Source organism: Cnephaeus nilssonii, assembly GCF_951640355.1.
Source record: "Cnephaeus nilssonii genome assembly, chromosome: 20".
Lineage (NCBI taxonomy): Eukaryota > Metazoa > Chordata > Mammalia > Chiroptera > Vespertilionidae > Cnephaeus > Cnephaeus nilssonii.
This window is the reverse complement of record NC_137091.1, coordinates 46,417,068-46,443,735: the sequence shown is the minus strand read 5'-3', so window position 1 is coordinate 46,443,735 and position 26,668 is coordinate 46,417,068. Positions and strand designations below refer to the sequence as shown.

The following is a 26,668-nucleotide window of genomic DNA, read 5'->3' as shown; positions in this document are numbered from 1 at the left end:
ACCAACTGAGCTAGCTGGACAGGGCCCAATGTATATATTTATTATTCCACAAAAGTTTAACATATTAGATACACTGGGGAGATAATTAGTAAAGTGGAATATGCATTTTAAAAAACCCAAAATGAAGCAGCCCCAGAAAGAGGTGGAAAATATAAAGGAGAGTTTAATAAATATGGATAGAGCAACGTCTAACATAGGCCTGTATGCAGTTTTTGGAAGAGATTATACAGAAACAGAGAAGCGATACGAAGATCTCCAGAATGAGGAAATGTCAGAACTGATTAAGCTTCCTATAACTCAGACTCAGTAACCCAGCAAAGCCAGGCAGGAAATCTGCCTGTAGACACTTCCGGCTGAAACTAGCACACAGCTTCCAAAAATCAGATTATGAAAACAACCAGAAAGAAAAGATGAATTACTATCAAAAGAAAGACAACAGCTACTGAAATAAAGGCAACAGAAGCCAGAAAGAAATGTTGCGATAAACATATTTGGTCTTTGTCCCTGGTTCCTGGCAGTTTCTTTCTTTCTTTTTTTAAAAATAGATTTTTATTGATTTCAGAGAGGGAAGGAGAGATAGAAACATCAATGATGAGAGAGAATCATTGATCAGCATCCTCTCTACTGGGGATCGAGCCCTCAACCTAGGCATGTGCCCTTGACCGGAATTGAACCCGGGACCCTTCAATCTGCAGGCCGACGCTCTATCCACTGAACCAAACCGGCTAGGGCATGGCACAGTTTCTAAAATTCTTGGATTCTCTAAGTAATGAGGGTCTTCTGTCTGCTAATGAGATGATTAGTGACTGGGGGTTCCTAGATGGCTTCAGGATGGGGTCTGGTCTCCAGAAAGACCCCAAACTCCAGGAACGGAAGAGGGACGGGAGGTTGAATTCAATCACCAATGGCCAGTGATTTAATCAACCACACCTACATCATAAACCCCCTAAACTACAGGTCTGGAGAGCTTTGCGTGGTAAACACACTGGGATGCTGGCCGCTGGTGCTCCCGAGAGGCCCTCTGCACCCTTCCCCCAGGCCTTGCCCTTTGAGTCTCTCCCAGGTGGCTATTCCTGAGTGTGGTCCTCATCATAAACTAGCGAAGTGCTTTCCCAGGTTCTGTCTGTCATTCCAGCAAATTACCAATCCTGAGGAGGAGGTTGTGGGACCCCCAGATTTAGAGCTGGTCATCAGAAGTGAAGGTGACAACCTGGGGCTTCCAACTGGCACCTAAAATGGGGTCAGTCCTGTGGGACTTACCACCTGACCTGCGGGATCTGACGCTGCCTCCAGGTATCAGTGTCAGAACTGAGGTGAATTGTAGGACCCCCAGCTGGTGTCCTGAGAGTTGTAGAATGGGTAGATATGAGAAAAATGCCCACACATTTGGTGTCAGAGTGCTATGAATAAAAACAGCCCAGAGGTGTGGAATATCTTCACTGTCCTGATCCTGTGGCCCTGCAGCCTAAGCTCAAATGTCACCAGAACATAAACTGAGACCTGCTTGTCAACTGAACAGCCAGAGAGGGAAAAACTATGGGATAATCCTTCCCATGTTATTGCAGACACTGCTACATAGAAAAGAGAGCAGACTTGGTAGGGGGCTGAAAATTCTTAACACCGCTGATCTGACCACATTTTGAATTATTTCATGTGAGATGCAGATTCATTTGGAAAAATGAAAACTTACTTTCGAATACTCTTTTCCTGTTTAAAGTGCTAACCATAAAATAAGGTAATCTATGAAAGGAACAGAGAGAGGAAAATATGAAGTTTGTTCACATCACAAGACAAAAAATAAAATAAAATCACAGAAAATCAATAACAAGCCATGGCTGGTGTGTTCAGTGGTTAGAGCACTGGCCTGAGCACTGAAGAGTTGAGGGTTCGATTTCTGTTCAAGGGCATGTGCTTGTGTTGCAGGTTCCATCCCCAGCCCAGTCAGGCGCATGCAAGAGGTAACCAATCGATGTGTCTCTCTCACATTGATGTTTTTCTCTCTCTCCCCCTCCTTCCTTCCTTTTCACTCTCTCTGAAAATCAATGGAAAAAATATCCTCAGGTGAGGATTAATAAAACCAAGAAAAAGAAAGAAAAAAAGTTTTGTGAGAGGAAAATTTAAAGCACCTGCATTACAAAGATATCATGGACAAAGCTAAAAGAAAACTAACAAGCTAGGAAAATATTTTTAATAAAATGATCAATATATACTGGATCTAAATCATACTTATTAATCAGTAAGAAAATATAGTTTTTTTAAAATGTAAAAATGATAAGGACAGGCATTTCACAAGAGAAAAAAATCCAACTGACCACAAAATACACAAAGATTTCAACCTCACCTGTGCTGAGGAAAATGAAAAATAAGGCTAAAGAATATTGGGCCATTCAGATTGCTGAAAATTATGCAATTTTATAATATCCTATTATTAAGTACTGGCAAAGATGTAAGGCGTGGATGATCCCACATATCACACACTCATCTAAATGCTTTACATAGTGCAATTCACTTTTTTTAGTATGACTGTGGACAAATGGAATTTTATATATAGTTAATATTCACCAAGCAATTGCTGTCATTATTCCTTTAGATGCTTAAATTACACTACGATAGGCCAACAGGTCATGTTCTTTGAAGTATGAGTCCATTGATACATAAATGTCACAGTAGATGTGTTAATGTACTCAGATATGTACACAAATACACATACATTGGTAAATAGGTGCATATATGTAGATGCACACATAGGTTTAGTGACAGCAACACACACTAGCAAACATTTGTTAAAGCAGTATGAAGGGACAATGAGGAAGGACGTTATAAAGAGGAAATTTACTTTTTTGCCCAGGGGCACTCATCATTGAATATTTTTTCTTTAAAATATATCTGTGAACTCTAGCCAGTGTGGCTCAGTTAGTTGCGCATCATCCAGTGCACCAAAAGATCACCAGTTCAATTCCGGTCAGGGCACATGCCCAGGTTGCAGGCTCGGTCCCAGGTCCAGGGCTCGGCAGGCGGCAGCTGACCCATGTTTCTCTCTCTCTCTCTCAAATCAATAAAATCATATTTTTAAAAACAGGTATCTGTGAGTAATTTGCATAATATAGAAAAGCAAAGAAAGAAGAGGTCAGAATTGGATTTGAAAATGGTGACGGATTCTATATTTTCCAAGATGACGTGGAGTTATAAAGCAAACACCCTGGAACACAATAACTCAAGCTCTTATCAGACACAATTTCTTGCAGCTACCTAAGGCCAAATCTGAACTTTAATGGTTCAGCTACGTATTGATGGAAGAACATGTGAAAGCCATGCAGCCCTGGCTGGGTAGCTCAGTTGGTTGGAGCCTTGTCCGATACATTAACGTTTCAGGTTCAATCCCAGTCAGGGCACAACCAATGAATGTGTGAATGAGCAAATTAATGTCTCTCTCTCCCTTCTCTCTCTCTCTAAAATAAATCAATAAATAAAAAAATTTAAAAAAAGAAAGCCATGCAATCCTCCCATTTCCCTGGCCGCTCAGGTTTTATTACCGGATAAACCCAGACACAAGGCTGAGTCCTCTGAGTGACTTTCCTTGGTCCCTGATAAAACTGTGTTCACTGAGTTTGGGCTCTTGACCAATGGGCCTGTGAGGAACCCTGGAATAAACAGCAGCACGAAATCTGCCTCTGCCTTTATCAGAAGTTCAAAACACTGTCCACCCATCACCTCTAGGAAGAATATAACATTTTTCCTGAGACCTCAGTGCCATGAAATATTGACACTCCTAAGGAACCTTCTGCTGTCTCCTCACAATATATGATACATACTAGTATCATATAACGTAGCATGATTCTCTTGTTGTGCCGGCTGCCATAGAGAGTAGACACAAGCCGACAGCTAATGTAACCTAGAGGATCCTTCAATTATATGTTACATGCTAATATTAGTCATTTACTCAGAATCATATGAATACTATAATTTTTTTAAATATATATTTTTTATTGATTTCAGAGAGAAAGGAAGAGGGAGAGAAAGAAACATCAACGATGAGAGATAATCATTGATCGACTGCCTCCTGCATGCCCCCACTGGGGACCAAGCCCACAACTCAGGCATGTGCCCTTGACCAGAATCAAACCTGGGACCCTTCAGTCTGTAGGCTGACGCTCTATCCACTGAGCCAAACCGGCTAGGGCACTATATTCTATTTTTATTTTCTTTCTTTTTGTTTTGTTAATCCTCACCCTAGGATATTTTTCCACTGATTTTTAGGGAAGAGTGGAGGAGAGAGGGAAAGACAGAGAGAGACATAGATGTGAAAGAAACACATCGATTGGCTGCCTCCTGGGGAGGAGCTGACAACCAAAGTATGTAACCTTGACCGGAATCAACCTGGGGACCCTTTGATCGGCAGGTGGATGCTCTATCCACTGAGCCAAACAGGCTAGGGCATGAATACTATATTCTTGATCCTAATTTGCCCTGATGTTGGAGTTAGATTCAAAGTTTATTTCACTCTGGATACTGAACTGATTTTTACCGGCCACTACAAATCCATTAGGGAATAAAGGAGAGAATAAAACCAACGTCACCTGGGCCTGGGTCATCTCCTTCAGTTGGGGGAAATGGCCAGCAGCCGGTATACCCCTCTTTGTCTTCTCTTGAAATGTCCTAAATTTCTAGTTAAAAATCTTGCTCTCCAGCTGAAAGGGTTCCCAGAAAGGACAACATCTAGGTCCTGGAACCTCCGCTTTCTTCATTCTTTTATCTCTTGTCCAAACCTAGGGGACGAAGAGCAAGATTACGTTCAGGGTTACATTTCTTAACACATGGTCCCCAGTATTTTGGTTCTTTAGTTAGTTCCCTGGAGATCACACCTGAGGTAATGAAACAGCAGACCCTGGAGATATAAGGAGCTTGAATGTGAAAGAGAAAGTGGCCAAGGGGAACAGCACAGGGCTGTGCCTCAGTGGCAGGTGAATTTCAGAACAATCATAGAAATGAGGTCATACGGGCAGTGAGGAACTGTGACTCTTTCCTTTAAACTACAGCCCAGCCGGCGTGGCTCAGTGGTTGAGTGCCAACCTATGAACCAGGAGGTCACGGTTCCATTCCTGGTCAGAGCACATGCCTGGGGTTGGGGGCTTGGTCCCATGTGGGGGGGTGCAGGAGGCAGCCAATCAGTAATTCTCTCTCATCATTGCTGTTTCTCTCTCTCCCTCTCCCTTCCTCTCTGAAATCAATAAAAGTATACCTAAAAATACATCTTAAAAACATAAAAACTTTCAAAAAGCCTTTATCTACACACGTCATTGAGGAACAATGAACACAGGGAAAAAGGAGAAGCTATAGAAGCTATACATACAAATTTTTAAAACAGTTAAAAAATGTAAGTACCGAGAAAATAGCCGTCGTATATTCATACACAGAACCTGGAAGCAAATGTACAGTAAACTTGGAGGAGGAGGATATAAACAGAGTCTTCAATAAAAATCTCATTAATTTTAAATATGCGGAATGGTTCACCTGCCCCAGGACTTTAATTTCTGTGGGTGGGAAGGAACGGGATGATGTGGCGGAGAGACTTGGTCCAGGGGCCTGAGCTCAAGGCGGAAGCACCAGGGCCCGAGCCCCCAAGCCTTTCGCTGTCACACTGCTCAGCACAAAAGACGGCCCCCGACCCCCGCGGGGTTAACACCAAAACCAGGCCGGAAGCCCGCGCACCCCGACCGCCCTTAACGATCCCTCCATCGCCGGCTCCAGGTTCCCGCGGAGCCTGACCCGAGGGGCGCCGTGTCACCGACAAACTCCGGCTGTCAGCCGCCAAAGGCAGAGACCCGCGAGGACCCTGACCCCTGACCCCCAGACTCTCCGTGGTGGGTCAGTTCAGACCGTTAATCACCGGACACCAGCGACGACCCCCCCAAGACACCCCGTTCGCAGACACCCCCGAGATTCCTCCGTGCTCCCCGCCCGGCGCTACCTTCACCCCCTCACAGGAGCTGCCGCCCCCCGAGCAGCCGACGGACACGCCCCCGCACGGGCGGGACCCCCTCCGGGGCCTGCAGCGACCTCTGCAGCCCAACTTACTTCCCTAAACTTCTCCCTTCTGGCCTCCGCTCCGGAGAAGGTCCGACAAAGGCACTGGGGGTTTCTGCCGCGTTTCTATGGAGAACGGAATACGGGTTCCTGGCTTTTCCTTATGACGTAATGGATCCGCGCCGCCGTCGCCCCGGCACCCCGGGGGCCGCCATCTTTGCACACCTGACGTACAGAAGGCTTTTGCGTCCGCGGCCGGCCGAGGCGACGCCGAGAAAAGGCGAAACTCTCCAGCTTCTGGCCCGTCAGCCCGGATAGGAATATGGAGAGGTTTTCAGAGGCTTGAGGTCCCAGAAGGCCCGTGACGTGCGGGGAAACTCATGTGTTGTCGGGGACAGTGAACGAAGCCTATGTTTCAAAGGCCGGAGCCATCCGGACCAAAAGGGCCCGGCGTACGTTCTGAGCGGCCGTTACGGCCGGGACGCCTCAGCTCGGTGGAAAAGTAAAATAAGTTCCAGACACCTCAGTCACTAGTCTAATTGCGAAGAGATTTAGGGGCCGTATAAAAACGCAAGCACGTTTGACAAAAAAGCAGGCGGGGCGATAAAACTGTAGGGTTAGCGCCGTTTGGCAGGAGCGCGTGGGCGCGGCCATCTTGGGGGAAGTGCGGTGTCCGTACAGAACTAATGGTCTCCGGGAGCTCAGCGCGCACCCGGCAGGTGGCAGTAAGCAACCAGGTTTGGAAAAGTGAGGCCGTCTGGGGGACGGCGATCACAACGGGAGCAGAAACGAAGGACGTTGCGAGGCTCTTTGCAGCCTCATTCTAACCAGCCAGAGCACAAAACATGCTACATGCATCCTAAGCAGGCACTGAGCTGCCTTGTCACCATAGATTAGTCTGTGTGTGAATAGACTCTTGCTGTGTGAAACCTTTTTATCTGCCTTCTTTCACACAACATAATTATTTGTTGTTGTTGTTTTAATTTTTACAGAGATGAAGGGAGAGGGATAGAGAGTCTGAAACATAGATCAGCTGCCTCCTGCACACCCCCTACGGGGGATGTGCCTCGAACAAAGGTACATGCCCTTGACTGGAATCCAACCCGGGACCCTTCAGTCCGCTCCATCCACTGAGCCAAAACCGTTAGGGCAACGTAATTGTTTTGAAGTATCAATAAGTTTGTTCCTTTCATTGCTCAATATTCCACGGTACGGGTAGTCCAAAATGTGTTTAATCGTTGATCAGTGGGACTTTTAGGTTACTTGCAGGTTGTTTTCTTTTTTGGATATTGCAAATGGAACTTCTAGGAACATTCAAAAAATAAAACAACCTAAAAGAACTGAATTTCCCACAGTCGTATGCACCTGTATCACCTCACCAAGAGGTCTTTGCCAGCCATTTGCAGGCCTGCTACCCATTTCTAGCCCTGCTTCAGCTCCCATTTATAGTGGCTTCAGCTGTGAGCTAGAATACTCACTCACCAGGAGGCACCAGAGATCCTGAGAAGGCAGGCTGTGCACAGACATCAGGTTCATCTACTTGCTCACATTATGTTCAACCCCATAGGCCTATGTACTATGTTGGCCCAGTTTCTGAAGTGAGATGCTAGAATTGTCCTTGCTTATGCCCTTGGCCTATCCTATGTCACCTTTACAAGGTGGTGATTCTTGTAAAACACAAATCAGTCACGAAATTTGCCTGTTCTCAATTATATAATGATTGCATCCCAGAATAAAATAAGTATTGAGATGACTAAATTTAGGTGATTAAAATATTTGAGTGATTTACCCAATAATCCTGGGCTTGTGATGTAAATATAAGACAGCGACTGAATTTTCCTATTTCTTGTTCTCTAAGCAGGACTCAAGGTGTTTTAGCAGGACATCTTTATTGGATCAAGGGAATGACTGGGTAGAGGAAAGAGAACAAGAGCCCCACTCAGAAGAGTAAGAAGGAATGAAAAGAAGAGAGGAAAATCACGTCCAATGAAGCACATCACAGAGAAGATGGGACCTTTGAAGTGATGGCAACTCTTAAAAATGATAGCCTGTGAACAAATAAATACAAATAAGGTTCTTCTACAATATATCCCAAGGGGATTTTACCTCCTTTATTTCCCACACTTTCCTCCATTTGAACCAAGGTGATCATACTTTTACTTATCCTGAGAATCCTAGTACTTTCATATTCAGACAGACATTGAGTTTCTCAACACACACACTCTGGATAGGAAGAAAACACTATCATATACCTGTCCCTCGGTTCATATCTTACTTCATGAAATGGCAACTGCAGATAACGTTTACGTTTAACAGCTATATCTTTCTTTTTTTAAAAATATATTTTATTGATTTTTTACAGAGGAAGGGAGAGGGATAGGATAGAGAGCTAGAAACATCGACCAGCTGCCTCCTGCACACCCCCTACCGGGGATGTGCCCGCAACCAATGTACATGCCCTTGACCGGAATCGAACCTGGGACCTTTCAGTCCACAGACCGACGCTCTATCCACTGAGCCAAACCGGTTTCGGCAACAGCTATATCTTTCTTGAAAGACATTCTTGTTCTACTTCTGGTGAGTCAGACTCTCTTGGATCTTCCAATATCACCATCTCTTTGTTAACTCCCTACTTCATAACTGTTCTTTTTATTTTTTTAAATACTTTTATTGATTTCAGAGAGGAAGGGAGAGGGAAAGAGACAGAAACATCACTGATGAGAGAGAACCATTGATTAGCTGCCTCCTGCATGCCCCCTTCTGGGGATAGAGCCTGCAACCTGGGCATGTATCCTAACCAGAAATCAAACAACGACCTCCTGATTCCTAGGTCGACGCTCAACCATTGAGCCACACCAGCCAGGCACAACTGCTCATTCTTAAAATACTTTATTTATTAAATATTCATCTTTCTAAATTGTTAGAAGATCATAAACTTAAAAAAAAAAAGAAAAGAAAAAGAAGGTGGAAGAAATTTTCTTGTAGGGAAGATAAATTTCATTCCTCGAACAAAAAGTCTGAATTCATTCACGAGTGTCTGTGGAGACAGTAAAATATATAGGACAAATGTGCAAATCAGGAGATGTGAAATTAGGAGTCTTTATAGAGAATAATAGCTTAACTTATTAGAATGGAGGAAAGATTTAAGAATTATGAGAACAGAGCAAGAAATGGAAAACAGAACCTTTGGACGATTTCAGAGAGGGGCAAAAGAGAAGTCTCTTCATTTAGGCTACTATAACACAAAACAACAGAAATTTATTTTTCACATTTCTGGAGGTTGAGATGTCCAAGATCAAGGTACCAGCAGATTCAGTGTCTGGTGAGGGCCTTCATAACCTAGTCACCTCTCAAAGGCCCCATCTCCTAAAACCATCACCTTGAGATTAGGATTTTAACATATATATTTTCAGGGGATGCAAACATTTAGTCTAAAGCTAAAGCAAGATGCTAAGAAACCATATAAACACAGAGATCAGGTTCCAGTGTGGGCGTAGCATCCCACATGGGGTTGAATGTTAGGAAGGGGAATCACTATTTCCCAATGCAGCAGGGAGATGCTCTAGTTAAAGACTATGCTCAACTCAAAAATTTGTTTGGAATGAGGCCTGGAAGGTGGACTTTCATAGCGATGGAGGAGGGAGAAATAGGAAGAGGCATGGTGGCAATGAACAAAAGGGATGAGTTGACCGAGAAAAAAAAGTACTTGTCAAACAACAATAAACATCCAAGATGTACATAAAATAAACAGGGATCAGATGGGATCAGCTCGCAGAAGAAGAAAAGGGTGTATTTCCCTCTAAGCTCCAAAGAGAAAGGTCTCAGATGGCAAGAAGGATACGAGGAGCTGCCGTTTAGCTTTCCTCACTCTCACACTGTGGCACCTTCTCTGACTGCCTAGAATATGCCTTCCCTGGCCGCCCACCTTGCTGGTTCTCACCCACTCACTGGACAGGTTCCACTGTGGGTTTTGTCTTCTATTGTCCAGGGTTCTTCCCCTCATTCCAGCTTGAAGAATGTATTCAGTTTGCTGGCTTGAGACCCTGTTCATAGGAAATGACAGAAGACCGACACATGACATTGGGCTAGGACAATGGTCAGCAAACCGTGGCTCGTGAGCCACAAGCGGCTCTTTGGCCCCTTGAGTTTTTAGCAAAGGCCAGCTTAGGAGTACCCTAATTAAGTTAATAACAATGTACCTACCTATTTAAGTTTAAAAAAATTTGGCTCAAAAGAAATTTCAATCGTACTGTTGATATTTGGCTCTGTTGACTACTGAGTTTGCCGACCACTGGGCTAGGATGTCAAGATGGGAAAACGCTACATTTTAAGGATTCTACAGTTTCACATCTGCAAAGTGGAGGCTTTTCTCTCAGAAGAGGGAACATGATATACTCTTGTCTGGAGCCAGAGAGGGGTCTGAGACTCTATCACTTGAGCGCACTACAGAGACTCTGACGCAGCTCTGAGGAAAGGCACTGCCCGGGGACCCTCTGAGTGACACAGGGGAGCTGTCCTCACCCACTGACACCAGGTGGCGGTAGGTCTCAACATCACGTCCCTGTACAGGTCCTAATCGGGTCCAGAAGCTGCCATTCCTCCCAGGTGAAGTCCAAAGCCACATCTTCAATTTCTGTATTAACACGGTCCTGTTTAATTGGAAGTGTTTCTCTTTTATTGACATACAGAAGGAATGAACAGGAAGTCATTCTGCTTATTTTTAGCATACAGGCTGCATCAGTACAAACTTTAAAAAGTAAAAAAAAAAACTGTAGTAGAAGGCAAGTACTATTAAAATATTCTGCTATTATAATTCAATCTTCAACAAATTAGATATTTCTATAATGCACAGCCATTAAATCCTCTAGCTAACCAAGAATCATATATATGTATATGTGCACCAATTGGCCAAACAGGGTACATATGTGGGTGATATAAAGATTAATAAAACACAGTATTATAATTAACTAAGGGCCTTCCCAGGCTTGGTGGATCAGAATGGTGGCAGAGACAACAATTATTCAAATACGACATGTTTAATAAGTGGGCTTAAAATGTTGTAAGGAATAAAATATTTTAGTATGTCTAAAGAAAAGGAAACTAAAGAGACAACCAGGCGCATACACATGCATGTTAAAAGAACATTAGCCTGGCCGGCATGGCTCAGCGGTTGAGCGTCAACCTATAAACCAGGAGGTCACAGTTCGATGCCAAGTCAGGGCACATGCCCAGGTTGCGGGCTCGATCCCCAGTGTGGAGCATGCAGGAGGCAGCTGATCAATGATTCTCTCTCATCAATGATGTTTCTATCTCCCTCTCCCTCTTTCCCTTCTTTTCTGAAATCAATAAAAAAATAGGTATTTTTAAAAAGCACATTAGAGGAACGGAAGGGGATAATCAGTGAGAAATTATTCGAAATAGTTGGGGTTCATTACTAGTTCAAAGCTAGAGATTAGCATCAGCCCAGAGAAGAGGCATAAAGGGCAGAGTCCAGCTGTCCTCCCCCAGGGAGTCACGGGCCTTGTTCCTCCCTCGGTGGCACAAGCCTGTGGCAGTAGGTGGGGAGTTCTGCCAACCAGGGAAGCCCACCTGAAACCGAGTCCAGCCTTTACTGGGACTCAATCATGTGATCCTAGCAGGACACCATTGTGCCTTAGTCCTCAGCCCCTCCAGATTTCCATGTGATACCAGGTGATCCATAGCCCCCACCTTAAATCACATTGTGGGTGTAGCTTTTACCTTTATCCTTTGATTTTAATCTCTTTCTATAATAAATGTAACCTTGAGGATAGCAAGTTTGCTGAGAGTCCTCCTTACATATTATCAACCCTGAGGGAACCTGCAATACAGTAGGGAACGTCCTTGTTTGCTAATATATACATAATGTATAAATATTAAGTATATGCATATATGTTGCCTTTACTTTTTAAAAAATGACCTACTTGATTCATGGATACAGTTTAAAGATAAAATTCCAATGATTATTATTTTATATATCTCATATATATGGTAAGATTCAAATGATTACATATATACATATATTTAAATGAATAACTGATTATTAACTAATTCTCTAGGCCCTCTTCCTCCCCCAGAGTATAGGGGATGAGGTTGAAGGTTCCAAGCTTCTGCCTGGCCGGCAGGGCTCAGTGGTTCAGCGTTGACCTATGAACCGGAAGGTCACGGTTCAATTCCGATCCCAGCACTTGCCCGGATTTCAGACTCAGTCCCCAGTGTGGGGCGTGTAGGAGGCAGCCCATAAATTATTCTCTCCCATCATTGATATTTCTCTCTCTCTCTCCCTCTCCCTTCCTCTCTGAAATCAATACAAATATATTAACACAAATAAAAGTTCAAAGCTTCTAATTATGGCTTGGTCTTTCTTATAATTAGCCCCCATCAAGAGTCACCTTATCAAGGAGTCACCTTATTAGAACAAAAGAAACTCTATTACCCCCATCATTCAGGAAGTAAAACTATACTTGTATAGTACTATATATGCAGATATATAAATATATTGAAATAAAATTATATATACACACACACATACATATACATATGAATGAAGAACTTAGACTTACTTGAAAGACTGAAGGGCAAGTAACATTCATCAGGTCTGTCCCAGCAGCACAGGGGTCCTGGGCCTCCACAGCTTCAGCCTTTCAACCACAGACACACATGGGTCTCCCCAGATATTGACCAGATCCCCCTATAGTCAAACCTGGAAAAGACACCACTGTTTACTGATGACGTGTGAGCTCCAGTAGATAGCCCGATATAAATTTCCAAACTTGAATGGCATTTACTGACAAAAATGGGCTGAACAGTGTTCCCCAAAATCCATATGTGCAAGTCATAACTTTCAGTACCTTAGGTGACTGTGTTGGGATAGGGTCTTTAAAGGGGTCACTCAGTTAAAATGAGGTCATTGGGATGGGACCTGATCCAATCTGGTGTCCTCATGAGATTAGGACACAGACACACATACAGGGACAACCATGTGAAGACAGGAAGAAGATGGCCGTCTGCAAGCCACGGAGAGAGGCCTCAGAAGAACTCAACCTTGATCTTGAACTTGCAGCCTTCAGAGCTGTGAGGAATAAATTTCTTTTGTTTAAGTCATCCAGTCTGTAGTACTCTGTTATGACAGCCCTAGCCCACTAATACAACCACCCCCAACTCTAGTTTTCCATCCCTGAGCCATACAAGGCAGAGTGACCCCCAGTAAGACCCTGAACCCTGATCTCAGTACTCTCAGTTTTGGCCACATACAACTGTATACAGTATCTGGCTACAGGTACTAAGGAGAAAAGAATGAGGATGACATGTAGACAATAAGTCCTCATTTAACATCATCCATAGGCTAACTTTAAGCCAAACAATATATATTGAAACCGATTTTCTTTACCACAGGTTGATATAAATAAACAAGAGTTAAGTTTCTATGGCATCTCAATATTATAAGAAAAGGACCCTGGCCCTAGCTGGTTTGGCTCTGTGGATAGAGCATCGGCCTGTGGACGAAGGGTCCCAGGTTCAATTCCGGTCAAGGGCACATGCCCAGGTTGTGGGCTTGCTCCCCAGTTGGGGGCGTGCAGGAGGCAGCCAATCAATGATTCTCTCTTGGCATTGATGTTTCTATCTCTCTCTCCCTTTCCTTTCCTCTCTAAAATCAATAAAAAATATATATATATTTTAAAAGGACCCTGAACAAAACATTATTCAAGGACCCGCTGTACAAATGTTTCCCTATAATATATGAAGATGGAAATAGAGCATTTGAGAACTAAATAACTAATATACAGTTAATGTCTGATAAGCAGCACACTTAACAGCTATACTTTTTATGAGCCCTTGGCGGTTTAGCTTAGTGGATAGAGCATCAGCCTGCAGACGGAATGGTTCTAGGTTTGATTGTGGTCAAGGGCACATGCCCAGGTTGCGGCTCAATCCCCAGTAGGGGACGTGCAGGAAGCAGCTGATCAATGGTTCTCTCTCATCACTGATGTTTCTCTCTCTCTCCCTCTCTGAAATCAATAAAAACATATTAAAAAGAAAAAAAGCCCTGGCTGGTTTAACTCAGTGGATAGAACGTCAACCTGTGGACTGAAGGATCCCGGTTCAATTCTGGTCAAGGGCATATGCCTGAGTTGCTGGCTCAATCTCCAGTGGGAGGCGTTTAGGAGGCAGCCAATCAATTCTCTCTCATCATTGATGTTTCTATCTCTCTTTCACTCTCCTTTTCTCTCTGAAATAAAATATATATATATATATGTATTTAATAATAATAATAAAATGAGGGGTAAAGCAGATGATATAAATTGATACGCTCTTCTTAAAGAGGTCAATCTGAAATTGTCTATACTATGAACATTTACCTGCAATGCCAACCTCTGAAAGGTGAGTTCCGCACCTGGTCCTCAGGGTTCAGGAAGTCCATTCCAGGACCCTGACTGACAATTTCAGTGAGAAAGACACTATGACTGCCATGATAGGATGTGAAGATTTGCAAGACAAGAAAAGGATCTGAAGTCTGAGTTGAAGAATCCACTTCTGATTCTTTGCTGAAGAGCACCTGAATGCATTCTTAGAGGCCATTACTTTGCATATGTTGTTCTCCAGGGTATCCTGTGTCTACAACAGTGCCTGGCACAGTGCAAACACTCAAATAAACATGTTGTAGTGAATTACTCGAAGACCCAGAGTTGGGAATTCAATTATAAGACAGCCGCTTCATGGCAAATTCCTACTGTTTTTCCTTATAAGCAGGACTCACTGTTTTTTAAGCTGGGCATCTTTACTGGATCAAGAGAAAGAATCCTGAGTATAGAAGACAGGACAAGGACCCCATTCCCAGGAGAGTGAGGAGTGATATAACTTGTTTCTATTCATCACATCAGAGGAACTGGGATATGTAAAATGGTAGTAGCTCTTAAAAGATGACAGACCTGTGGACAAATGGAAGGGTGTGTCTCTAAGACATCCAAAAGGATTTCACCTTCTGTCCTCCATTTTTAGTGAAATTATTTTCTTCCATTAATTGGGTTTATTCTCCAGATCTTATTCCTTCTCTGATCTGCTCCCTTTTATATTCTGACAGGAGCCTCTTTTCAGGATCTTTTTTTTTTAAAGTTTCTTAGAATACTGATCCTTATTTTTAAAAAATGAAAAAAATAACTATTTAAAAAATAAAAGAGGGACAACAAAAGAATACTGATCATTAGACTTCCTTTCCAGCAGCTCCATTCTTTCAGTGACAAAAATTAGTCTTGATTAGTCCAATAGCTCATTCATTCATCTTTCAATTCTACACATAATTCATTTCCCTTTTGCTATGTCCTGGGAAATATACCATCATCTATAAACTATATCAAGGAATTTATCATCTGGGTAGAAGATAAGACATGAATATTTTGTAAAAAGTATCCATACTCTATTTTATGTGTGTACCAGTAAAATGAAATGAATCCCTCCCTCTTCCTAATAACAATATGCACCTTGAACAAGAAATTATCAGGATACTTTGTTCCTTTTACTATATATCCTTTTCAACTAACATAAGTGTATACATCCTCTGATTATACTTGCTGAATGGTAAAACTAATGCATAAAATCTACCTTTCAAAAAATTGCTAGCAGCCAGAGTTAGGAAGCCAGAGAAGGGGAAAAAGAGAAAAAAGAAAAAAATTGCTAGCTTAAAGATAGCAATAACCTTTTGTTTAATTCATCACCATCATCATCTATAGGTCCTAGAACAGTACCAGATAAAGGAAATGGTTGTTCATGTTTTTCTGAGTGGTGTGCACAGGATGGGAAACTATCTTTTGGGCAAAAGCTTGGCTGACAGGTGATTTGTGAGTTTTGAGCTTTGTTCCAGGGTAATGTTTATAAAGTTAGCACATCCAAACATGCTGTTATACTGTAGAATTAAATGTATTGTTTCCTTTTGAAGGACTTCAGTCATCTAAAATACAAACGGAATAAATTTAGAACCGAAGAAACGCAAGAGCTAACCATATTGTTCCTACATGGGAAAATAGATTCATGCTCCCAACAGGGGGAGGGTGCAACACAGACAACCTCCTTTAAATTAAGGAGTCATGCCCTAGCTGGTGTGGCTCAGTGGATAGAGCGACGGTCTGCAGATTGAAGGGTCTGGAGTTGGATTCTGGTGAATGGCACATGCTGGGGTTGTGGGCTCGATCCCTAGTAGGGGGCGTGCAGGAGGCAGCTGATCGATGGCTCTCTCTCATCATTGATGTTTTTGTCTCTCCCTCTCCCTTCCTCTCTGAAATCAATAAAAATAATTTTTTAAAAAAAGAAGCATTAAATTAAGGAGTCCTCACAGACCTATCAACTAGGAGTTTGATTCAAGGTATATTGTCCTACAATGTACACTGTGTCTATGATCTGATGCATAACTATGTTAGAATTGTGACACAAATCCCTAAAGTCTTCTTCATTCTCACAGGCCTTATTTGCTTCATGCATTTTCCAATATTTTGCTGAAGATGTTCCACAGTTAAGTGTGCCCAGTTTTATTTCTTGGGTTTCCTCTGCCAGTGGATGAGGTAGACACCCTGCCATAATCACTGCCTTCAAAGTTCCAACAATTTCTCTCCTGTGCAAACTCTCTACCACCTACTGAAGTCTTATTTCTGGAAAAGGATTTCCCATGGTCATTATATTTCTACCAATCAGGAGCTCACTCATGACATGTGGCACATGAAGCAGCACGGATAAGGTGTATGATGCCACGAAAGGCTCTCCCAGCCTGTATGCACACTTGTCTCAGCAGACACTTGTAAGCCATATAATGAGCTAGAATGTTTAATTTAAAGGTCTTCCGCCTTGATTGTATCACAGTTTATTCCTGTGTGTTTTTTGAGACACACAATATGACATAACTGGTCACTGAAGGTACTACCACATTCTCTGCATTCATAAGGTTTCTCTGTGCCAATTCTGTTATCTGCTGAGGCTGCGCCTCTGGCATCTGGCAGTCCCACAGTGGCCACGTTCTGATCCGCTAGGAACCCACTGATGTGTAATGAAATCTGACCTGCCACTGAAGGCATCTGAACAGTCACCGTATCAACAGGGGTTTTCTCCTGTACTCTGTCACTCGAATGATCTGAGCTGTGACTCTCTGAAAAAGAGTTCCCCAACTTGATGGAACCTACGCATCTCTCTCTGGTGTGCAACATTCCCTTATGGTACACCAGGCATGACAGGTGGGCGAAGGATTTCCCACAGTCAGAGCACCCGTAGGGTCTCTCTCCTGTATGAGTTCTTCGATGTCTATTGAGGCACGACTTATCCCTAAAAGCTTTTCCACAGTCACTGCACGTATAGGGCTTCTCCCCTGTGTGAATTCTCCGATGGTTAATGAGACCTGACTTGTGGGAACAAGATTTTCCACATTCGGTACACACAAAGGGAGTCTTTCCGGTGTGAAATCTCTGATGGGATATAAGGCAAGTTTTCTGGCTGAAGCCTTTTCCACACTCAGTGCATACATAGGGTTTCTCTCCAGTGTGAGTCCTTTGATGTATAAGGAGATTGCCCTTCTGGATGAAGCCTTTGCCACATTCGTTGCATATATAGGGTTTCTCTCCCGTGTGAGTTCGCTGATGTACAATGAGATTGCCCTTCTGGATGAAGCCTTTCCCACAGTCACTGCATATAAACGATTTCTCTCCTGTGTGAGTTTTCTGATGGGAATTGAGCTGTGATTTCCAGCGAAAGGTTTTGTCACATTCCGTGCATTCGTAAGGTTTTTCTCCCGTGTGAGTTCTCTGATGTTCAATGAGTCTGGACTTTCTGGAGAAGGCTTTGTCACACAGACTGCATCCATGAGGCTTCTCTCCTGTGTGAACTCTCTGATGATTAACGAGCCGAGACTTCTTGATGAAGCCTTTTCCACATTCATCGCAAACGTAGGGTTTCTCTCCGGTGTGAGTTTTCTGATGAGTGAGTAGCCGTGATTTCTTGGGGAAGGCTTTGTCACATTCGGTGCACTCATACCGTCTCTCTCCTATATGAGTTTTCTGATGTTCAGTGAGCCTGGACTTCCTGGAGAAGGCCTTCCCACATATGCTGCACCCATGAGGTTTCTCTCCCGTATGAACTCTCTGGTGATCTGTAAGGCGAGACTTCTTGATGAAGTCTTTCCCACATTCACTGCATACATGGGGTTTATTTATCTTCTGAGTCCTTTGAGCCTTAAGGGATTGGGAGTTTGTATTTACAGAATTAACACATTCAGGAAATTTTATTTCAGTATAATGTTGCTCATGCTTTGCATAGAGGAAAGATTTCGCATGTCCATTAACCTCACCTGGGTTCTTTACTTCACAGCTTCTATTCTGGTTGACCAAACTTATATTTGATTCCAATGCTTTCCCATGCAAGTCAAATGTATCATGATTTTGCCTTAAAGGAAAATTACTTTTACTCCAATGAACGATGTTTCCAAACGCATTATGTTCATGGCACTGTTCTGTTCTCTTTAGACATCTTTGATTTTGCAAGTGTCTCTGTAGGTGACGATCATTTTTCTTTGTTTCTAGAAAAGAGAAGAATACGGTAAACCTTTCCATTAGCTTGGTATAGAATAATACTATTTCACTAACAGCTCTGTGAAGATTGACGCTTTGTTGATAATGTTGATCTCAGTTTGAAGAAAGGCCAAGCAAATATGTTTTTTATCATTTAGTCAAGGTTAAAATACAATAATATAAGCAAAAAAAATTAAAGGTAAAAACAGTCACTGTATAAATAAGGTATAATTCATTCCAAATGAGTAAATACAGCCCTAGCCAGTTTGGCTCAGTGAATAGAGCGTTGGCCTGCAGACCAAAGGGTCTCGGGTTCGATTCCGGTCAAGGGCATGTACCTTGGTTGCGGGCTCCTCCCCAGCCTGGGCCCTAGTCCAGGCTCATATAGGAGGCAACCAATCGATGTTTCTCTCACACTGATATTTCTCTCTGTCTTTCCCTCTCTCTTCCACTCTCCCTAAAAAAAAGCTATGGAAAAACATCCTCAGGTGAGGATTAGGAAAAAAAGGGGGCACATGCCCGCTCGATCCCCAGTAAGGTAAGTGCAGGAAGCAGCCAATCAATGATTCTCTCATCATTTGTTTCTATCTCTCCCTCCCTCTCTCTTCCTCTCTGAAATCAATAATATATATATATATATATATATATATATATATATATATATATACATATATATATATATATATATATATATATATATAAAATGAGTAAATATATATTTGTTTGCTTTCTAAATGACCTCATAAAGCATGCTGGGATAGTAAAATCAAATCAAATTACTATTAGCACTCGAGCACAGAAGATAGATATTTGTTTTAAAATGATGTGGGACACATTGAGACATCCATAAATCCTTATTAAATGATGACTATGTACCAAGCCTTGTGCTGGTCATGAGCGTATGGAAACAGTCCTTATATTCACTGAGCATTCTGGTTAGGGGAAAGTGAACCAGCAAGCAATGATAAAGAAGGCAGGTACAAACTGTGGAAAGTGGTTTGGGGGAGCAATGGAAAGCACAGTGGAAGAAATCAGGATATAATCTCAAGAGAGGAAAAAGATAAGGCTCATAGTTTCAATGTAGGGTGATTAATAAATATGAGGAATCAGGTAATATTCCTAATTATTTGAATAAATAATTAGGTAGGTAGTGCCTTTTCATTAAAATTGTTTTAATTGATTTGTGAGGAGAGAGAGAGAGAGAGAGAGGAGAGAGAGAAACATTGATTGGCTGCCTCCCCCACACACCCCGACTGGGGATTGAACCCGCAACCCAGGCATGCACTCTGACTGGGAATCGAACCTGACACCCTTTGGTGTGTGGCCGACACTCCAACCAACCAAACCACATCAGCCAGGGCGGCGGGTAGTGCCTTTTCATGAGGAAGGGAATATTATTGAAGTTCACAATGTGGGGAATTCAAGTGTGTACTTCCAAAGCACATCAACCTTTGGGTGGCTTTTAGATATCCAATACAGACAAGAACTCAACTGGATATAGAAATCTTGAGAAAGGTTTTGTCACATTCCGTGCATTCGTAATGGAGATAGCAACGTGGGAATCATTAGTGAGCCGTGCCAACCAGGACACCTCAATATTTTTAAAAATCAAGTTGCTGAAATGTCCTACATGACCTGTTCACTCCCAAATCTAGCTACCACTACCTTGCCCTTATCTCCATATTACCTCCATCACTATCCACCTCACTGTACTCACACAGGCTTCCTTGAGATTCTTCCTGGGCCTTTGAATCTGCTATTTTGTCTACTTTGGAGCACAATTCACCCAACGGACCTACTCACATCCCTCATATGGCTGCCAAAGTCATTTTACCAAAGAGGCATTCCCCGTCCTAGATGACTGAAGATTGAAGGGCCTAATAGATTCCTGGCTGCTAACAGCAGCTCCCAGCCCCCTCACACATATTCCCTTTTGCTGTTTGATTGATCTGCTCAGCAGTTTTCACCTCAAGACATCTTATTTGTATAGACTTATTTTGATGAATTTTATGTCTTCTTCTTTTAGAATAAAATTGCCAAGCATTATCTTGGAGGTCGCGTTCCTGGCTGTCGGCGCCAGTGTGTATCAGGTTATCCAACGACATTTAGCGCAATCAAAAAGTATTTAAAACAATGGACCAAGAAAAGATTCTCATGTATGGAAAATACTGTGGAGGCGCCTTTAAATATAGTTGACCCTGAGTTTAGCGGGGGAGGGGAGAGCAAATTGTACAAGCAAGGTCACACCATATAATGGAGGTCATTGACCAAAGACAAAAGTCCATCTTATATGACTGGCATGAATATGATTAACTGGGATGTAATGTCATCAAACTATCATAAGGAAAAGGAAACCTTTAAGAAATGAATCCAGCCCTGGCTGTTGCTGCTCAGTGGTTAGAGTGTCGGCCTGTGCACTGAAGGTTCTCAGGTTCAATTCCGATCAAGGGTTGCAGATTCCATCCCCGGCCCAAGTTGGGGCACAAGCAGTAGGCAATCAATTGATGTGTCTCTCTCACATCAATGTTTCTCTCTCCCTCCCTCCCTTCCTCCCTCCCTTCCACTCTCTCTAAAAGTCAATGGAAAAAATATCCTTGGGCGAGGATTAACAAAAAGTAAGTAAGTAAATAAATAAATAAAATCCTAACCCCCAATCAAAGATGGGAGCGGGTGTTAGGAAGGGAAATCAACCTTATCCAACGGGGCAAGAAGGTGCTGTAGTCAGAAGACAGTGCTAACATCACACATCTCTCCTTGAACAGAGGCAACGGAGGGTGGAATTTCTGAGAAAGAAAATGAAGGAACAGGTACTAGGTACTGTTCCTGGGGAAAGAAGATGGTGAGATTGAGAATTGTAAGAAGAAACATAGAGGGGCGGGGGGGGGGGGGGGGTGGTGGTGGAGAAATCGAGATCTCGATGAAACAAACAGGGATCAAGTCCAAGAAGAGACATGTTCCTCTAACACCTAAAGAAAAAGAGCTGCTTTATGGGCGGTTCGTGGAGGCTCTGTGTACATGACCTCAGACACCGCACGGCTGTGACGCCTCTGAAGGACTACAACAGGACTTCCTCAGCCACCTGCCTTGCTGGCTCTCGCTCACTCACCTGAGCAGATCCCACTGTGGAGTCCATCTTCTCTTGTCCATGGCTCCCCTCGTTCCCATCTGGACAGTGTGTCTGGCTTGCTGGCGGGATACCCTGTTCATGGGAAGTGACAGAAGAGATGCTGGTAGGCTCTTGGACACGGGCTTTGGTGTGCTAACACACAAGAATTTGTTAGGACAGTGGTCGGCAAAATGCGGCTCGCGAGCCACATGCGGCTCTTTGGCCCCTTGAGTTTTTAGCAAAGGCCAGCTTAGGAGTACCCTAATTAAGTTAATAACAATGTACCTACCTATATAGTTTAAGTTTAAAAAATGTGGCTCTCAAAAGAAATTTCAATCGTTGTACTGTTGAGATTTGGCTCTGTTGACTAATGAGTTTGCCTACCACTGCCTTAGGAACTACGCAGCCTGCAGGTCAGCAAAGTAAAGGCTTTTCTCTGTACTAGGACACAATACACCCTCTAAACTGGGACCAGAGAGGGGACTGAGACTCATCTACTGCTTCAGAGCATCACAGACACTCCAGACCTTTCAGAAGCCATCGAAGGCTACCCGCTGAGTGACACGGGGGAGCTGTCCTCACCCACGGACACCAGGTGGCGGTAGTTCTCCATCATCACGTCCCTGTACAGGTCCTTCTGCTCGGGGCCCAGGAGCTGCCACTCCTCCCAGGTGAAGTCCACAGCCACATCCTCCAGTGTGAGTGGTTCCTGTAACAACACGGTCCTGTTTACTAGGAGTGTGTCTCTTGTTATTGAAAGAGAAGGAATGTGAAGAAAGTTGTTCTGCTCACTTTTACCATACAGGCTACATGTATATTAAGTGTTTTGATTTTTAAAAAAATCTATTTTTATTGATTTCAGAGAGAAAGGAAGGGAGAGGGAGAGATAGAAACATCAATGATGAGAGAGTATCATTGATTGGCTGCCTTCTCACCACCCCAACACTGGGGATCGAGCCTGCAACACGGGCATATGCCCTTGACCAGAATGGAACCTGGGACCCTTCAGTCTGCAGGCCAACACTCCATCCACTGAGCCAAACCAGCTAGGGATGTTTTGATTTTTTTTTTTAAACTATATTGTTATAGAAGCAAAATCTATCCATATTCAACATCAATCTCTAGTAAACTATTCTGTAATTGTGCAGTCAACCATCATTCTATAAATCAAGTATTTATGTAATAAGTAGTCATTAAATCCTCTTGCTAAAACCAGAAATATTTGCATTTAATATATATGTATATATATATATTTTAAAGGCACATATTTGCCAGGCACCAAACATATACTACTAATATCAAGGTAACTAAAACATATTCCATTCCTACAATCTTGATAGCCATCATCAGCATCAACCAGAAAAAAAAAAATGCAGACAGTATAATTATAAGTCACTACCTATTAAGCAAATATATTTTATACATTAGGAGGAATAAAGCATTTTTCCAAAACATGTCTAAAGAACAGGAGACTATTCAAGTCATTAAACAGACTAAGAAAGTAAACAGCAGCCTTCAAAAAACACAAATATAGTCATGTGCTACATCACAACGTTTTGGTCAACTTCGGACCACATATAGAACGATGTGTGGTTGAAAGGTAATAAAAGATGAGGCAGGCCCTAACTGGTTTGGCTCAGTGGACAGAGCATCGGCCTGCGGACTGAAAGGTCCCAGGTTCGATTCTGATCAAGGACATATGCCCGGGTTGCGGACTCGATCGCCAGTGTAGGGCGTGCAGGAGATAGCCGATCAATGATGCTCTCTCATCATTGATGTTTCTCTCTCTCTTGCCCTCTCTCTCTGAAATCAATAAAAAATATACATTTTTAAATGTCCTAACACCTGAGTGTCAGGAAGCAGAGTGACACCCTCTGAGGAAGGGCCTGTCAGTGACTAGCCTGTGCTCATCGCGGTTCTCCGGCTGTGAGGGCTGTCAGAGACACTGGACAGAAGGTCACAGCTCATGTAACCCGTACGACGCTCCAGTCACACCATGTTCCAACATTAGTCATTTACTGAGGCTCCGGGAACAATACATTCCTCATCCTATTTTGCCTTAATGTTGAAGTTAGAGGCTAAATTTCTTTCTGCACAAATCGGACTCTTCCATGTAATTCAATCGTGTTTTCAAGTCCCCCAGAAATCAATCACAGAATGAAGGGAAGAATAAAACAACCCGAAGTCACCTGGTCCTTAATCATTTTCTTCTGTTACTGGGGAATGGCCAGGAAGATGGACGCCGTGTCTTTGGTCTCTTCTTGAGCGGCTCTAAATGTCTGGGTAGAAATCTTAGACTCTGCTCAGTGGTGTCCCCACAAATGACGCCATCCAGGTCTGACACCTCCTCCTCAGGCCCCCTGGGAGAGCTTGGTCCTCGAGCCAGGACCTGCGGGCTGAGAAGCAAATTCGCTGTGAGTGTACTTTTCCTCGGGGCCCAGATGCTGTCCCTGACACTCCGCTGATTTCAAGGCCACCTGTCCCTCTATCTGGAGCTCTGGCGGCGATTACCCTCTGGAGCGACAAACCCTAAGATTCTGAAGGTGTGGGCAGTATGCGCTCCTTCGGGGAAGTCAAAGTGGGGTGAGAGGGCAAAGGAGAACCAGCACAATGCGATGCCCCCACAGCAGGGGACGTCTCACACATGCATTATTGGACGGAGACATATAAAAGGCGAGGATCCGGGCACCTGTTTCTTTAGTATTATATGTGTTCATGCATCTGTTCAGAAATCTCTGTACAACTCATTGTAAACACACTTCAGTTCTAAGCCAAGCATTTCACTAATCATTATGTGATACTAAGGAAAACAAATAGAAAAAAAATTAAAGCATATAGAGTAAGACTACTGTTTGTGGATGTATACACACTGTGTAACAGTATGAAACATGCATTGTATAAAACAAGTTCAAGACCATGGGTATCTCTGGGGAGGAAAGGATGGAATATCTGACTAAAATAGGGAGGGAGGGATTAAAGAATATCACTTAAATTGCATTTGCATCAGTTTATCTCTTTAAAAAGTACCAACGACAATATGAGAGAGGGAGAGAGACAGAGAGAGAGAGAGAGGACTTACGATGGGAAATCCCTTTGAATGGAAATGGCAGAGGAGGCAGCTCTAAGAACCCCTCCAGCAACAGCAACGTCAAAACATCAAGTGAGAAAAATCTAATACATCCTACACATGTCCAATGAAACAATATACATACTTTCTCTAAAGTCAAGAGCAATGCAAGGATGAGCAGTATAACCACTATTATCTATTCCATCCTGGAAATGAGACCCCCTAACTGGATTAAAAACCAAGTAAGAATAATCAATAATAGAGAAGAGGAGCAAATTATAAGATGTCCCCTAACATGATTAATCAAGAGTCAGAGTTTCAGAGATTTGAGTAAACATGTATCAAAAATAAGTTTTAGCCCAATCAGCATGGCTCAGTGGTTAAGCTTCAACCTATAAACCAGGAGGTCATGGTTTGATTCCCAGTCAGGGCACATGCCCAGGTTTTGGATTCAATCCCCAATGTGAGGTGTGCAGGAGGCAGCCGATCAATGATTCTCTGTCATTATTGATGTTTCTATCTCTGCCTCCCTCTCCCTTCCTCTCTGAAATCAATAAAAATATATTAACTAAAAAAGAAAATAAGTTTTAGACCTGGCTGGGTAGCTCAGTTGGTTACAACGTTATCCCAACACCAAGGTTGTGGGTTCAATATCTGGTTAGGCACATATAAGAAGCAACCAAAGAATGAATAAATAAGTGGAACAACAAATCGACGTTTCTCTCTCTCTCTCTCTCAATCAATTAAAAATTATTTTAAAATTTTAGTCAGTTGACTGATTACAAAATTTATATCTAAAAACTGACAACATTCCGGCCGAAACCGGTTTAGCTCAGTGGATAGAGTGTCAGCCTGCAGACTGAAAGGTCCCGGGTTCGATTCCGGTCAAGGGCATGTACTTTCGTTTCGGGCACATCCCCAGTAGGGGGTGTGCAAGAGGCAGCTGATCGATGTTTCTAACTCTCTATCCCTCTCCCTTCCTCTCTGCAAAAAATCAATAAAATCTATTAAAAAAAAAAAACTGACAACATTTCAAAACACACATTTCTTATAACAGTGTTACATGACTGTGAATATTTTGCGCGAATAGTTTAATACTCTGCATTGAATACTTTCACTAGAGATATTACTAGAATCCAAAATCCACTTCTAGAAATGTTTGCAAAGGAAATAATGGCAAACACATGCAAAGCTGATGTAAAAGTGTTATTTAGGCCTATTAGTAGAGGAGTAGTTGAATAATAAAATTACACACATCTAATGAAATACTATGCAGTTATTAAAAATGCTAACAATCTGTATTTAGTAGAGACATGCACCTCAAAGTTATGTACAGCATAATCACATGAAAACATGTTGAACATCATTTTTAAAAATATATTTTATTAATTTTTTACAGAGAGAGAGAAGGATAGAGAGTTAGAAACATCGATGAGAGAAACATCTACTGTGTACGTGCCCACAACCAAGGTACATGCCCCTGACCAGAATTGAATCTGGGACCCTTGAGTCTGTAGGCCAACTGAGCCAAACCGGATCCCCAGAAAGGGGTGTGCAGGAGGCAGCCAATCAATGATTCGCTCTCATCATTGATGTTTCTATCTCTCTCTCCTTGCTTCCTTTTTAAAATCAATAGAAATATATTAAAACAAACAAACAAACATGTCCACACAAAAGATTGTACGCAGATGTTATAGCAGCATTATTTATAATAGCCCAAATGTGGAAACAATCCAAATATCCTCCAGCCGATGAAGGGATAAACAGAATGTGCTGTCACCACACAATGGCACAGTATTGAGGTATAAAATGGAATCCATGCTACCACACAGATAAACCTCCAAAACATGATGCCAAGTGAAAGAAGCCAGTCACAAAAGACCACATCATATGACTGCATTTATATGAAAT

General features: G+C 42.7%; 1 protein-coding gene across 22 annotated transcripts in view; it reads right to left on the bottom strand.

Annotated features, from left to right (window-relative positions):
* Window positions 1-26,668, bottom strand: part of LOC307115916 (uncharacterized protein) — a 44,010-nt gene that overhangs the window by 10,306 nt on the left and 7,036 nt on the right. For 4 of the 22 annotated variants that reach the window (XR_013815142.1, XR_013815143.1, XR_013815144.1 and 1 more), the window contains exons 2-7: window positions 23,880-24,086; window positions 22,273-22,399; window positions 21,691-21,783; window positions 12,606-18,592; window positions 10,546-10,673; window positions 9,068-10,067 (exon numbers count right to left, since the gene is read on the bottom strand). Coding sequence is in view for 2 of the 22 variants with exons in the window: in XM_079799464.1 (XP_079655590.1) it covers window positions 4,578-4,592 (15 nt within the window). In the remaining 20 variants the exon portion in view is untranslated. The other 18 variants (XR_013815145.1, XR_013815146.1, XR_013815147.1 and 15 more) reach the window with 18 other exon arrangements.